We start from the raw sequence: 13,401 nt of genomic DNA on the forward strand, positions 1-13,401 counted from the left end.
GTAGTGGATCCCTATCACAGGTGATACTTGAACAGCCACCCTAACACAAATAATATCTCTCAGCTGCCAACATACATTTATTTATTAAGATCATAATCTTCTTGCACAGTAAAAGTCTGCATCAAGCAGGTGGCAAATCTCCAGAACTTCAGAGTTTAGATTTTGTTTGGAAAAGTGTCAAAAAATGTGGCTGTTCATCTACAGTGTACACAGATTATTAGAGATCTCTGAAATTGCAAAAGTAGGCTAGAAATTTTATAAGACTGTAACTTCTTATAGCATTTCCAAGCTTAGGAATGGATTCCAGCACTGCCTGGAAGTGGACAGGGAAAAAAAAAAAAAAAATGGAAAAGGAAAAAAAAAAAAAGGATAGAAATATAAAACTTTGTAAGGTCTTCAAAAAAGCCATCTATCAGAGTAGTCTATTTTGATGCACAGTTTTTCAGAACTGAGAGGAAGGTTCAAGGTTCATTCATTTTGGCGTTTGTTTAAGCTGTCTCTGCTACAGCCACCATCAGGAAATAAAGAAATAAAGAAAATAAAAATATATAAATGCTGACACTGTTGTCTGTCATTTTAGCTTTAAGGTCTATGCCCTAAAAATGGTTTATTTTGCAATGCAGAATTACCTGAGCTGTCACTGTGAATGACCCCTGAATTAAGAGAGGAAAGGAAGCATATTTAAAGCAAACAGTGCCTTTGTAATTTTAACATTTAAATTACCAAAGGTCAATAGAACTGACAAATGTTGAGAATAGGTGACAGTCAATCTAAATTTGACTTTCAGAAGAAGAGAAAGCAGCTGTCAATCTGGTGGTGATGCAAACTCCCTTATGAACGTAAAAAGAAATCACATTTCTGAATATATAAACAAGAAACGATAGACTCAAAATTATTATAAAAGGTTGTCAACATAAATTGTCAAGGTGTTTAGATTTCTAGTGAATAGACTGAACTGAAGAAAAAGCTGGTCACCATGTATCCAACTAATTAAAATGGTACCTGGACGTTTTTTATTTTCAGACAAGATTTTTGTGAAGTGAAGAGGGATTTTTACCTGAGAAGAAGACAGGAGGAGAGAGTAACTAACATAAGACTGCATTTTCTGATCAATGATGGATGAATATAAGACAGTTTTAAATTTGTGAATCCTATACAAGGAATCATCTCTTTTGTTCCTTCACAACTTCCATGTGCAAACATGCATGTTTCTTTCACTGTTTTTTTTTTCTTTCATTAACAACCTCAAAATTTGATTCAAAAGCAAGGTTTTAATGTGTTGATGTGTTGTTTTGCTCTGATTTTTGGCGTGACACATGAATACTTCCAAAAGGATTTGTTTTCATTCCAACATGGAATTAAAACAAATTTTGAAACCTTGAAAGATGCCCTGGAATGGAACCATTGCTTTTTGGTTAGCCCTACTAAAACAACCCTCGTGCTCTTTGATTAAGCGTCACCTGCAACAACAAATTTTGCAACTTAAAATCAACTACCTCAAAAGACATCTTAATCTGAGGACTTTCTTAGCTCTTCAGAAGAATATTTGATGAGACTATCAAGAGTAGCTCTAGCAATGTTCAAACTGAAACTGCAGCTAGGCCAACAAATCTTCTTTTTCTTTTCTAAATCTTGTTCTCACAGCTTGAAATATTTCTGATGATTTCAGACATGGGAAGAAGAAATATGTTGGTCACTTCAAGATTTAAGACTGCTTTGACTGAATAAGAAATATTATGAAAATGTAAAACTGAAAGAGCAGTGGTCTCTTGCTGATATTGACCAAGTATATTATTGGCAATCATGTGTCTATTGCCTATCAGAGGAAAAATATTTAAACATTAGAGTGATATTTACATTCATTTAATTGAAAAATTAAAAGCGTCTCATCAGTGAGGGCATGACGTGTACTTGCTATTAGCAGTCGCTAAGCTGCTTAAAGTGTCTAATTCCAAGTCTACAACTGTACTGATACACTACACATTAATAAATAAACAGCGAATGAGCACTTCTCCAAATAGTAGTTGTTGACCACAGAAAAATTTTCCAGCATTGCTGGGGATGCCTTTGGTAGGGCAATTCAATGTATCTTTATGGAAAAAAATTCTTGCAGCTGACATTGTCAATACAGTAAGATGAAAAACGTTCTGCGAAACTGATTTTCATAAAAGTGTATAATGCTGTAATGTATAAAATGAACAAAGTGCACAATAATTTTCTCTGTCGTTCATGAGTGTAACAAAAGCTTTGGCTCAGGTAGCTTCATTATGTTAACCTTTTTTGCAAAAGTAAATAGATCCATCAGCTAATACAAAGGCTTATTATGAAAGGGCTGAAGAATTAGTATAGTGTTTCATCTAGGCAGAAGATGAGACAGAATGTCTCTTTGAACCAGTCTTGATGCTTTAGAGGTTTGCTCAAGGTAATGGAGAGAGATGACGTGTAAAATTGCCTCCTAGAGGTTGAATTGGTGTGGTCCCTGGGGTTTTCTTTCCTCTGCCCATGTCTTTTGGACAGAGAGAAAGGGAAAGTCTTTATGGCCACTGCTATTCTTATATTTTAAAAAGGAGATCATTGTGTTGGGAATCACCCTACACTTCGGTAAGGCACTGCATTGTCTAGCACTAGGGTACTCTAAAAGTTGAAGATGTAACATTAAATACTTTGTAAGTATTGGAACTGAAGTGCTGGGGCTGCTTATGCACAGTTTCTCTAAACAGAAGTAAAACAGTGGATGATGTAGGTAGGTATAGCATTACAAACTGTTACAGGGAATTTCAGAATGATACTATTTCAGGGTTTACACAAATTTCAGTTAAGTAAAAAAAAAAAAAAAAAATCCTACAATTTGTACATACTTATGTTGGAGGATTAGAATACATTTTAAACCAAATCAAAACAACAGTACCCAGTCCTATCCTTCTTTTTTTTCTTTTTAACTTTTGTTTTTCTGCCCAACTAAATAATTACAGTTTCGAAAGACAAGACTGAATTTGACCATCTCTATCTCAAAATACCAAACTGCAGTAGGCAAGAAACCATGGGGAATAACAATCCTGAGAGCTACTACAAGCCTGACAATAACATAGTCCTTCAGAAAAAAGGACTTAATCTTACAATTTCCTTAATAGTGACTTACTGTAGTGTAAATGGGTGGGGGAGTAATATTTTTGATGGTGAATAAAGATGATTACCTTTTTGTAGCCTATTGTTACAGAATTAACAGGATGGATTTCCACCTACTTACTTTTAGACAACTCTTCAAGTAGAGCAATCCTAGTTTTCAGTACTTAGATGTTTTCAAAACTTAGATGTTTTCAAAAACTACTTTAAGTCCATTATTTTTCACTATGACCAAGAGAAACTTTGATTTGCTCACCTTTGCAGTTGCCCCGGTAGGCTATTTCCAGCTGAGGGTCTTTGCATTTTGCTCGTTGAAATTCACACCGGGACAGAAAAGTTCTTCCATCAGATGCACAGAGTGATTTCTGAGGGGAACCTGCACAGTCCAGGCTGCATTCTCTGTCTTTGTCTTGGTCCACTCTCAGGAACTAGAAAAAAAAAAAGTTAGTGTTGTAGGAATGCTATTGGCATGCAAAAACTGCTCTGTGACCCCCTTTCCCAGGAAACTCATGCAAATATTACCCAAAACTGAAAAGAAAGCTCTGTTTTTTTAGCCTATTCAAATAATAGTTAATTCATCATATCTGGGGTTATTCGGCTGCTGCTTTGAAATGGTAGTGATTGCAAGATTTCTGTAACATACACTAAATCCACTATTGCAATTAGGAACTCTCTGAATCTCCTTCAACCATTACAAAGCTGAAAACAGCAACTTGGAGTCTTAGAGCAAAACCAGTGATGGCAGAAACGTTCTTCACAACAAAAATGAGATGGTAATGGAAACTTGTCTATTTTGTTAGCTGTGCACTAACTAGCCTACAATAACAAGCCAAAAAGTCTATTCTAAGATCAATGGGATTTTTAACATCAATACTCATCTAAAATTATAACCATAATATGTTGAACCAGTCTCAGTAAAAAAGGCCTGAAGAGAAAATGAACAAGGTAGGAGAACCTTATGAAACACTTTATGAAACAGAATAGATCATTTATTCTTGCAATGTCTGTATTCAAAATCTAAAGACTCCTCAACAAAACAGAAATTTCAGATGTCTTTTATAGAAATATTTGTATTTATGCATATGCTTGCCTATAAAAGTAGATGCCAAGACTGAAGAGAGATATGTTATAGCTTGCAGTTTTTCCAGTGAGATCATTCTTATAACATACACAATGGAGTCATCTGCCATTTCAAAGTGCCCCATCAGGGCTGAGCAGGAAAGACAAAATCTGAGCCAGGCTGTGTGCTGTGTGCAGAAGAGACTTGAGTTAGATAACTTTTTTTCATTTGTTACCAACCAATAAAAACTTGTGACTCCTGTTTTGAGCATTTTCTGAGCCCTGGCATGGATTTTCCATAGCTGAAATCCCTCTAGGTGTGTCCCTGCCCCAGTGTAGTTCACCCATGGGTCACAGTCCCAGGGGGCTGTCCTTATGCCAATGTGGGTAACCTGTGGTATACAGTGGGTTTTTTTGAACTGGCACAAGGCAGTTCTCTCACACTGGAGAGATGTGCAAGGCCCTTGCTACTCAAACCCTGTCAGTTCTGCCCATTGTACTACCCATTCTCCCTTTATCAGAAATTCAATCTCATCTCCTCCAGAAGAAAATGCATGGATATAGGCTGACAGAAGTAATTTATGTTGTTCCCATTACGAATATCCACAGATGCTCCCCTTTCTACTTCTGCCACAAAGCCACACCAAAACCGATCTAACTGTTCATCCCTCCACCCCCAAGACCTCAGGCACAGCTGATGAGTTTGGCATCATCCTTGGCACTGTGAAAAGCAGGAGCTGCTCACCCAGAAACGTGCTGCCAAAAAACGAATCTGTTCTGATGTTGCTGCATGCCAGTCAAAACCAAAGACAGTACTTTATCTTCCAAGCTCCTGGAAAGTGGGAACTAGGCACAAGGTGAACTCAGTCCTCAGATAAATTTCTCTGTCATTCTGCTGTTTCTGAATAAGCACAACATTAAGCAAGGCATATAGCTACCAGAGATAATTATTCTCCTAAGCATTAGTAGGGACCTGAAAAAAAAGGTGTTAATCCAGCTGAAGTACTGGTTTCATTGGTGCTACTTCATCATCATAAAACCTAGGTACAGAAAATTTTGAACTTCAGATTAGAAACTGAGACTGCTAGGAGGTAAGTTTCAAGGAAAAAAAAAAAAAAGGACAAAAAGTAGTATTTGAGCAGGAAAGAGTAGCACAAGCTACACAATTCAGAAAACATTTGCTAAATATCGTTTCCCTGCATGCTATTACACACCAAAAAAAAAAAAGTATAAAGATAGTCATAAATCTCTGTAATCTTCATACTTGAACTGTGGTCTATTTGCATTTCCTACCACTTTACATGAGGAAACACAGATGCCTTTCTGGAGACTACGCCTGAAAAGGGAGAGACAATCTCAAAGGTATCACTTTAAAATAATAGTCATGTGGTTGGATTTTGACCAGAATTTTTATGTTTTAGTGGCACAGTAACATAATAAGCTTCAGAAGCAAATTATTCACAAATTACACAAAACCCCAAAACCTTTATTCCTGGAATTTAGCTATAGAGCTCTAGAAGTGGGGAAGAGATGTTCCTTCACTCCCTCCCTTTAGTGCTATTTTGAAGATCCTTTTTGCTGACACAAATCAATAATCAGCTGAACTGTGTGGGAAGGGATGAAAACTAAAGTAATCTCCCTTTACCTGCAAAATGAGCAATAATGAAGACAGGCTTTCATTACTCTGACCCACCTCCAAATTATGTTGGTCTCCAGGGCCTGACCAGGTGCCCTGATAAGCTGCAGTGCAGGAGGTCCCAGTGAGTTCCTCCAAGCCTCCCTTTCTTGCCTGGGAGGCTTCTGCAGGACTCCAGCTTTAGGCCTAACTAGGACTGTGGAAAGGACTTCTCACAGAAAAATTGACCACATGGGGCCTCCGTCAGAAAAAAACGAACTCAATCCCCTGCTCTGCCAGACTTCCCCTGTGGATTTGCCAATAGCAAGTCAAGTGATCTCCCTCTTCCTATTTTGTGAAGTAAGGATCTGAGTACAGCCTCTCTGTGTGCATAAGACTACCCCTCTGTAAAGGCTAGGCACTTTGCCACCTTTAATTTATGCTCAGCAACATCCCTGTTGAGCAGAGAATTATCTTTCAAAAGCACAGGAAGGCTTTGTGACCCACAGCAAATCATGTGGTAGATCAGGGAACTGAACCCCAGCACTAGAAAAAAAATGACACAGTGCAACAGTCTAGCCTCTCTCCCAGATTTCTTCCAGACTTTCCTCATCTTTTTTGAGTTTTTGCAGGATTTAAGATGGGCATTCCTGATCACACTGGACAAACCACAGTAACACAGTGGACAGAATAACCCCTTACTCATCCAAGAAACAAAATCTGCTCCCTTGAGAGCTTGATAGTTCACAGATAAAGTTATATTTTAAAGGGCATTTATCCAAAGAGTTTTATTTAAGTATTTTATTATTTCAAAGCCTTAGAGGAGATTAGGGTAAATTATGGGTTCAAGGATATTCAAGCAACCTGGAAAAGCAGAGGATGAAGACATACCCGGGAGACAAAACCACTTGAATAGCTTGTTGGTTAGCCAAACCTCACTGGAGAATTTGGGTTGTACATTTAAACAATTTCCACCAAGCTAGTGTAACTGAGGCATTTAAGAGCAGGAAGGAAAAAAGGCAAATAACTGTGACAAACGATAGCATACAAGAGAGACGAGCAAATATACTTATAAAAAAAATAAAATATTCAATTTACATTTGGAAGATACTCCATTGTCTTCTTTACTCAGCAGCATAAGATGATACAAATCCAAATCACATTTAGCCAAAGGAATAGACAAGTATGTCAAAACTAATCATAGAATCATAGAATGTCCTGAGTTGGAAGGGACCCACAAGGATCATCGAGTCCAACTCCTGTCCCTGCATATGACAACCCACAGTTCACACCATGTGTCTGAGGGCGTTGTTCAGTCTCTTCTTGAACACTGTCAGGCATGGAGCCGTGACCTCTTCCCTGGGGAGCCTGTTCCAGTGCTCTACCACCCTCCGGGTGAAAAACCTTTTCCTAATGTCTGATCTAAACCTCCCTTGGCACATCTTCCTGCCATTCCCTTGGGTTCTGTTGTTGGTCACTAAAGAGAAGAGTTCGGTGCCTGCCCCTCCTCCTCCCCTCGTGAGAAAGCTGTAGACCATGATGAGGTCTCCTCTCAGTCTCATCTTCTCCAGGCTGAACAAACCAAGTGACTTCAGCTGCTACCCATACAGCTTCCTCTCAAAACCCTTCACCAACTTCATAGCCCTCTTCTGGATGCTCTCTAATAGCTTTATACCATTTTTATGCTGTGGCACCCAGAACTGCATACAGTGCTCCAGATGAGGCCACACCAGTGCAGAGTAGAGTGGTAGAAATGCTGAAATAAGCAAGGACTATGGGGTTTCTCATGGGCTTCACTGTTTGTATAAAGAGAAACAAGCAGAGTCAGTGAGACAAAAACTGGGGTCCTACTGATGCACATCTTAGAGCTGTACTTTACTAAGAAAATATATCTTTTGATTAAAAAAGAACAGTTTAGAGAAAGAGAAAGATTATTCTAGATGGACCAGAAGGTGATTCACCCTGAATACTGGGTCATCTATTTCTGTCTTTAAGTTCATTTAACAAACAAATCTGCTATTGTAAAAACATGTGATTCACTGAAAGGCAAGTTTAAAGCAGCATTTTTTGTTTAATGCTGGTAGCAACTGAGATTAAGCCAACAATAGCTGAGCAACCTGAGGTGGAACAAAAACTGGACAATTATGGTTAAACCTTATTAAAAAGCAAACCACTTTTAACAGAAAGGTGTTCCTGCCCCTAGCAACACAGAAACCAGCCTAGTCAAGTTTCAGAAAATTGGTTTTGAGTACAAATTGGAGCTTATGCTACAGATTAACAGGCATGACTCCTCAACTGGAGCTGCTTTAACTGATCTTCTTTACATTCTTAAAAAAAAAAATATATATATACAGTATCAAATTCATTTCAGCCTTTCCAAAGCATTATACTTTACAACACCCAATTTCCAAGGTATCTACTATTCAATACAAAGGCACTGCTTTAAATTCTCATCTTCTCTGAGAAGATGAATGGGAATATACCAGAAAAAATATTAATTATTAAGTTTACCTCAGTTAATAAAACCAAAAGTCACTATAAACTGCATGTATCCACTTGACAGAAGCAAACATTGATAAAATATTATTTACTGTCATGTTTCATGCACCATGGAGTTCCAGTATTTTGTTTCACATCTTGCACACCAAAGGCTTTTAATACTGGTTGACATGTGCCCCCCTGTAGCACCAGAAGTCCCAGTGATCTTTCATCCCTCTGTTACTGGAGTTTGCTAACACTAGAATTGTCAGAGTATGAAGTAGCAGATACCTGAAACTTTACTTATGCTGGAGAAAATTATTTTTACTCTATTTTCTGTTCTGCTTTATCATTCAGCTTTGTTCTTTTCACTGGTCCCACATCTGTTTCTGTGGACAGTCAGGGTGCTTATTTCCCCAACCACAAGTAGCATGTTGCAGTCGATGGGAAAGTTTTTCCAGTACCCCAAGAGCAGGCATTCCATGGTTTCTTTACTGTGCTGTTAAACCATTTATCAAGATAACATGCTCATAAACTTGTTCACTGCTATGGCAGAACGCTTCTCTTTACCTTGCACTATCGACTCTTACGCAGGGATTCAGTGTCACTCCCTCTGATCTACATCCTGCCATCAGAGCACCACTAGGACAGAAAAGGTCTTCAGATGAAACTGGTCACATACACATCAGTGGATTTCCAGTGCAAAAATCTGGCATCCCACTGCGCAGAGTAAGTCTCTTTCCACCAAACAGATCACAGAGTATACTGGGAGAAAAATAGTGCAAAATAGTAAACAACTGTATACATCTACAAACCAAACTACCAGTGCAAGAAAGCAGAAGAGCTGAGACGAGTGTTACAATCTGGTCATGGGTAGAGCAGGAATCTCTCTCCATTGGAGGAAAAGCTGATGACAGAGGCTGGGGTGTAAAGATTAGTTACTGAATCTGACTCAGAGCCTGTTAAACAGTAATGGGAAATGCTCTGCTCCACATTTCACAACACAGTGCACAGCTGTGGATTGTCTTTGGTCAGAGGCCACTGTCTAACTAATCTGAGCAAGGCAGAGGACTGTTCCCCAACTTCTTTTTTCAATTCTTTATTTTTTAATTTGGGCCGGCTTAACTCTAAGAAAGCTTGCTTGCAGTCCTGTAGAGACCTCCTTAACAAAAACAGGCTGCACACAAGTATAGCTCCTAACCATGCTAAACCTATTTTTGCTTTGCCCTAATACAAATTTTCCTACTACAGCTGAAGACCCAGAAACTGCTGCTTTTCTGCCTGTGGAGAGAAACTCCATTCTATTCTGCAAGATCAGGTTGGAGTCTGTGCACTAGGAAAAGACCCTCAAGTTCATGGATTTGGATTCTTCATAAGAGGTTTTCAATCCTTCTTCAATTTATAGACCCCTTCAATTTCTTCTGAACCTATATACCTTCCACTGACAGTATGTGTTTAAACATACTGAAAACTGGTTTTTATTCTGTTACTTTTTGTGGACCCTTTATAACTGATATACTTTCCCTTTGACCAAGTAAAAACTACTGCTTCAGAATCTAAAATGAAGTTCAAGTCTGCTTGCAAAACAGGAGAAGGAGAATTTGTCTTGGGGGCCTCAGGGCCAAAAAGGACTGAAGAACAAACAGAAGAGAAAAGATGGATGCTCAACATCACTGCTTTGCTTGTAAAAGCCTAGTGCAGGCTATAGCTTTGAAAGGGAATTTCTTTATCCTGCATCTGGTTACTGTAAGATGTTGAGCAGAATGGTCTGACTTCCCTGCTGCTGGCATGGGAGATCTCTGAACAAACTATGGAGCAACATGCTCTAAAGTGGCTCTGTGCTTAGGGTTTTGTGCTGTTGAAAAATGTGCTGATTTTCAGTGATTTATGTAGCCATGCTGTTTCTGTCTGATAGCTGTCTGAAGGGCAGATGTGGAAATGTCCAAGCTAGGAATAGCTTGCTTCCTCCAGGTTCAGCTACAATGGGAAATGAGTTAGACAATAATAATATATATTTGTGTGTGCGTATATATGTACATGTGTACACATACACCATCGTGTATATATATCCATACATGCAGACCATAATATGTAGTCATATTCCCATGTATATTTCAGACAAAGGCAATGATGTTTAAATATCAACATGCTACAGTCTGCCTCAGAGTAGACTTTAACCAGCTAGTCTGTCTCAGTTAATCTGCTTTATTAAAACATCACTCATTTTTTCAATGTTTATTAAACTACCCTTCTGCTAAAGATTGAAGGAAAACAAATCCTGCTCTCATACCAGTGGCACAGAAAAACACTCAACCCTAGCATTGAAATATATGGAAAATCTGAGTTCTCCTTATCCTTACTATTGAGTTGTTTGGGACAGTAGTAGAAGATAGCTTAAAAATGGCAACTCTGTATAACTGCTGTGCTTAACCTATCTTTAACAGATTTGTTCGCCTTGTACTGTGCCACTGAAGTAAAACAGTCTCTGTTATAGCTGAGACATTGTTTTATTGAAAAGGACCCTTTTATACCTCTGAACACGGACACACCCCCTTTGCCTCATTATATTTCATTAAACTCTTCATGTGTAACTTAAGACATCATACCTCTTTCCAGGGAAACTTTAGCAAAGATGGTTGAAAGAAACAGCTAGAGTATGCAGTTTCACCAAGCAGTATGTTGAGGCGTAGTTTTCTTTGGTATTTTGTAGTTGTTGTGGTGGTGGGTTTAGGTCTTTTTTGTTTTTTTTATTTGTTGTTTGCTTGGGGTTTTTTGTTGCTGTTGTTTGGTTGGTTTTTGATTGGTTGGGTTTTTTTAAACACTCTAAGGATCAGCACCCAAAGTCAGCTCCAAATTACCTATCAATTAGAACAGTGTTGTGCTTTACTCCCTCGGGGCCTGGAGGGCAGTGGAGCTGTTGGAGACTCTCTACCAAAATTACAGTAGCATGTGCAACCATGTAAACTAGGAAGGACTGAGCTGAAATGGAAGCAAACTGACTGACACATGTTCTTTCCTGCTTTGAAGAAAGGATGGACATAAATCTATTACACATGCAACCCCAAGTTTTATCATTACCGTACCACAAAAATAGTTCCTCCCATCAGCTCACTAACTTAAACAGATTTCAGGTGATTTGGTGGTATGACAGTATTTCAGTATTTCTGATCTACTATGGACTGATTATTTTGGGAGCTGGGAAGGCAGGGAACCACAACCAATTTAGAAAAGGACTGGGAAGCAGGGAGGGAATGGACTCTGTAAGGGGTTCAAAAGTGCCAGCTGAGCATATTTTTCTTCTATTTATTATATTTTTGATCAAAAATGAACTTAATTGCTTTGTTCTCTGGAGGCATACGGGAAGTTACAGCAAAAGAGCATTCTGTGCCATTTAAGCATTCTTAGTATATCAGGAAATCTGATTAAACGCTACAAGAACAAGGGGTCCAAATCTTCTTTTTCTCTCTATTTGGCTTTGTCTTGAAAAGAAACTTCAAGGTAGTGCAATCATACCTCTTGAAGGGTTATTCTCTTGAATAGCTTAATTCTAGGATCTGGTTCCATCCCTACTAAGGTAAATACACAGACTTCAATAGGAGAGGGTTTGGGCTCCTATTGAGTAGCACTCAGCCCCAGTAAACTACCCTTTCAGAAGGACCTTTCACTGATTCATTTGAATACTCCTACAGTATAGTCTTTGGAAACACAGAGCACTCACACCAAATGAGTGATGCCAGAAGCTGCAAAGTCTAAGCATCCGAAACAATGTATGAACGATTTGTTGGCATTGACCCCATATAGCTGAAAATGAACTAACAGTCTTAATTTTCAAGACACAATAAACACTGTCAGTGACACTAAAACACCCATTATCTGACTACATTAATTCACTTGTAAGATTAAGAGCCCTCCATATTTCACAAAACCACACATTTTTGCAAACTGAGGCTGGTGTATTCATTATAGATGAAAACAGTCCACACATTTAATACTGTAGGTATTTAGAAGTAATAAAAGTGCACAACAGCAACAACAAATAGACTACAAGTTTTTTCCTTACAAAAATAGTTTACTCAGATTTTTAGTGATCAAAAAAATCATCCAGTGATTTTTATTATAGTTATTTTGAACTCCAGTTTAATATAGGTGGTTTATTTCATTTTGCACCATCAAAAAGTTAAATTGTATCCAAACTTAGGATATCAGCTTGCTGTATGTGTGGCCTGAAAATTGAACCGTAGATTGAAATGGAAAGTACCACATTTGTAAGTACAGTGCTGAAAGCAACACTGTTAAAAATGTGGTAAAAAAAAAATTACAACTCCTATCAGGAAGGTGGTGTCCTTTGTATATATGTACAACTGCTAATTAGAGAGATCTCAGCCTTTTTATTTCTTCAGTAAATACATAGTGTTTCTTTCTCTGTGTCTAGCAGCATTACTTCTTTTGGTTTTGGAGTACTATTAGTGAAGCATAGGGGTTCAACAAAGTCAAAAAGCACCTACAGATAAACAGATCTTGGGTGACCAGAGACAAAACAATCTACCATAAATTTATACTGAAACTCAAATGGAAAGAGTTTCTAATTTGAAAGGTGTTCTGTTCTGCATGTACTGCAATCCCCTAGTTTTAAGATGTGTCATGTGTCCAGTGTTCTGCATTTTTCCCAAGTCACTGGTAACTTTATGCCCTTCATTTTTGTGGTATTGTTATTCATAATCTTTTCTTTGGCGGGTTGCTGTCATTTATAGTGTTTCTTCTCACTTGCCAGAAGACACACAGGGAGAAAATAAACAGAGAAACAGTGGGATGCATTGTCTATGTATTGAATTATCCTCTAGTTTACTTAAGCTTTTCATGAGTATTGACCCAACTTTCAGAATACAAGTGGGCTAGCATGACCATCCTGTGAGCCAATTTCCTCACACATAGCTAATCTGCTTGGTTGGTGTCTTTAATAACCTCAGCTATGATTTGGGAAAATAGACACATTTTATATTTTGATCTTGTGGCAGCTCACATGAAAAATATTTTGGTTTCTAAGATGTTGAAAAGCTATTCTAAAATGCAAATAAAATCTAAGCCATATCAACATTTCTATATGCGAGGATTTTATTTTAGGATTA

At 38.1% G+C, this 13,401-nt stretch overlaps 1 protein-coding gene across 10 annotated transcripts in view; it reads right to left on the reverse strand.

The window, feature by feature from the left end:
- The window catches only part of SMOC2 (SPARC related modular calcium binding 2), a 144,543-nt gene that overhangs the window by 98,455 nt on the left and 32,687 nt on the right, over positions 1–13,401 (reverse strand). For all 10 annotated transcript variants that reach the window (XM_082048049.1, XM_082048051.1, XM_082048048.1 and 7 more), the window contains exon 2: positions 3,380–3,551. In XM_082048049.1, the coding sequence (XP_081904175.1) occupies positions 3,380–3,551 (172 nt within the window). The remainder of the gene's footprint in view (positions 1–3,379; positions 3,552–13,401) is intronic.

The sequence above is a fragment of the Streptopelia decaocto genome, assembly GCF_964273445.1.
Source record: "Streptopelia decaocto genome assembly, chromosome: 3".
NCBI classification, from domain to species: domain Eukaryota; kingdom Metazoa; phylum Chordata; class Aves; order Columbiformes; family Columbidae; genus Streptopelia; species Streptopelia decaocto.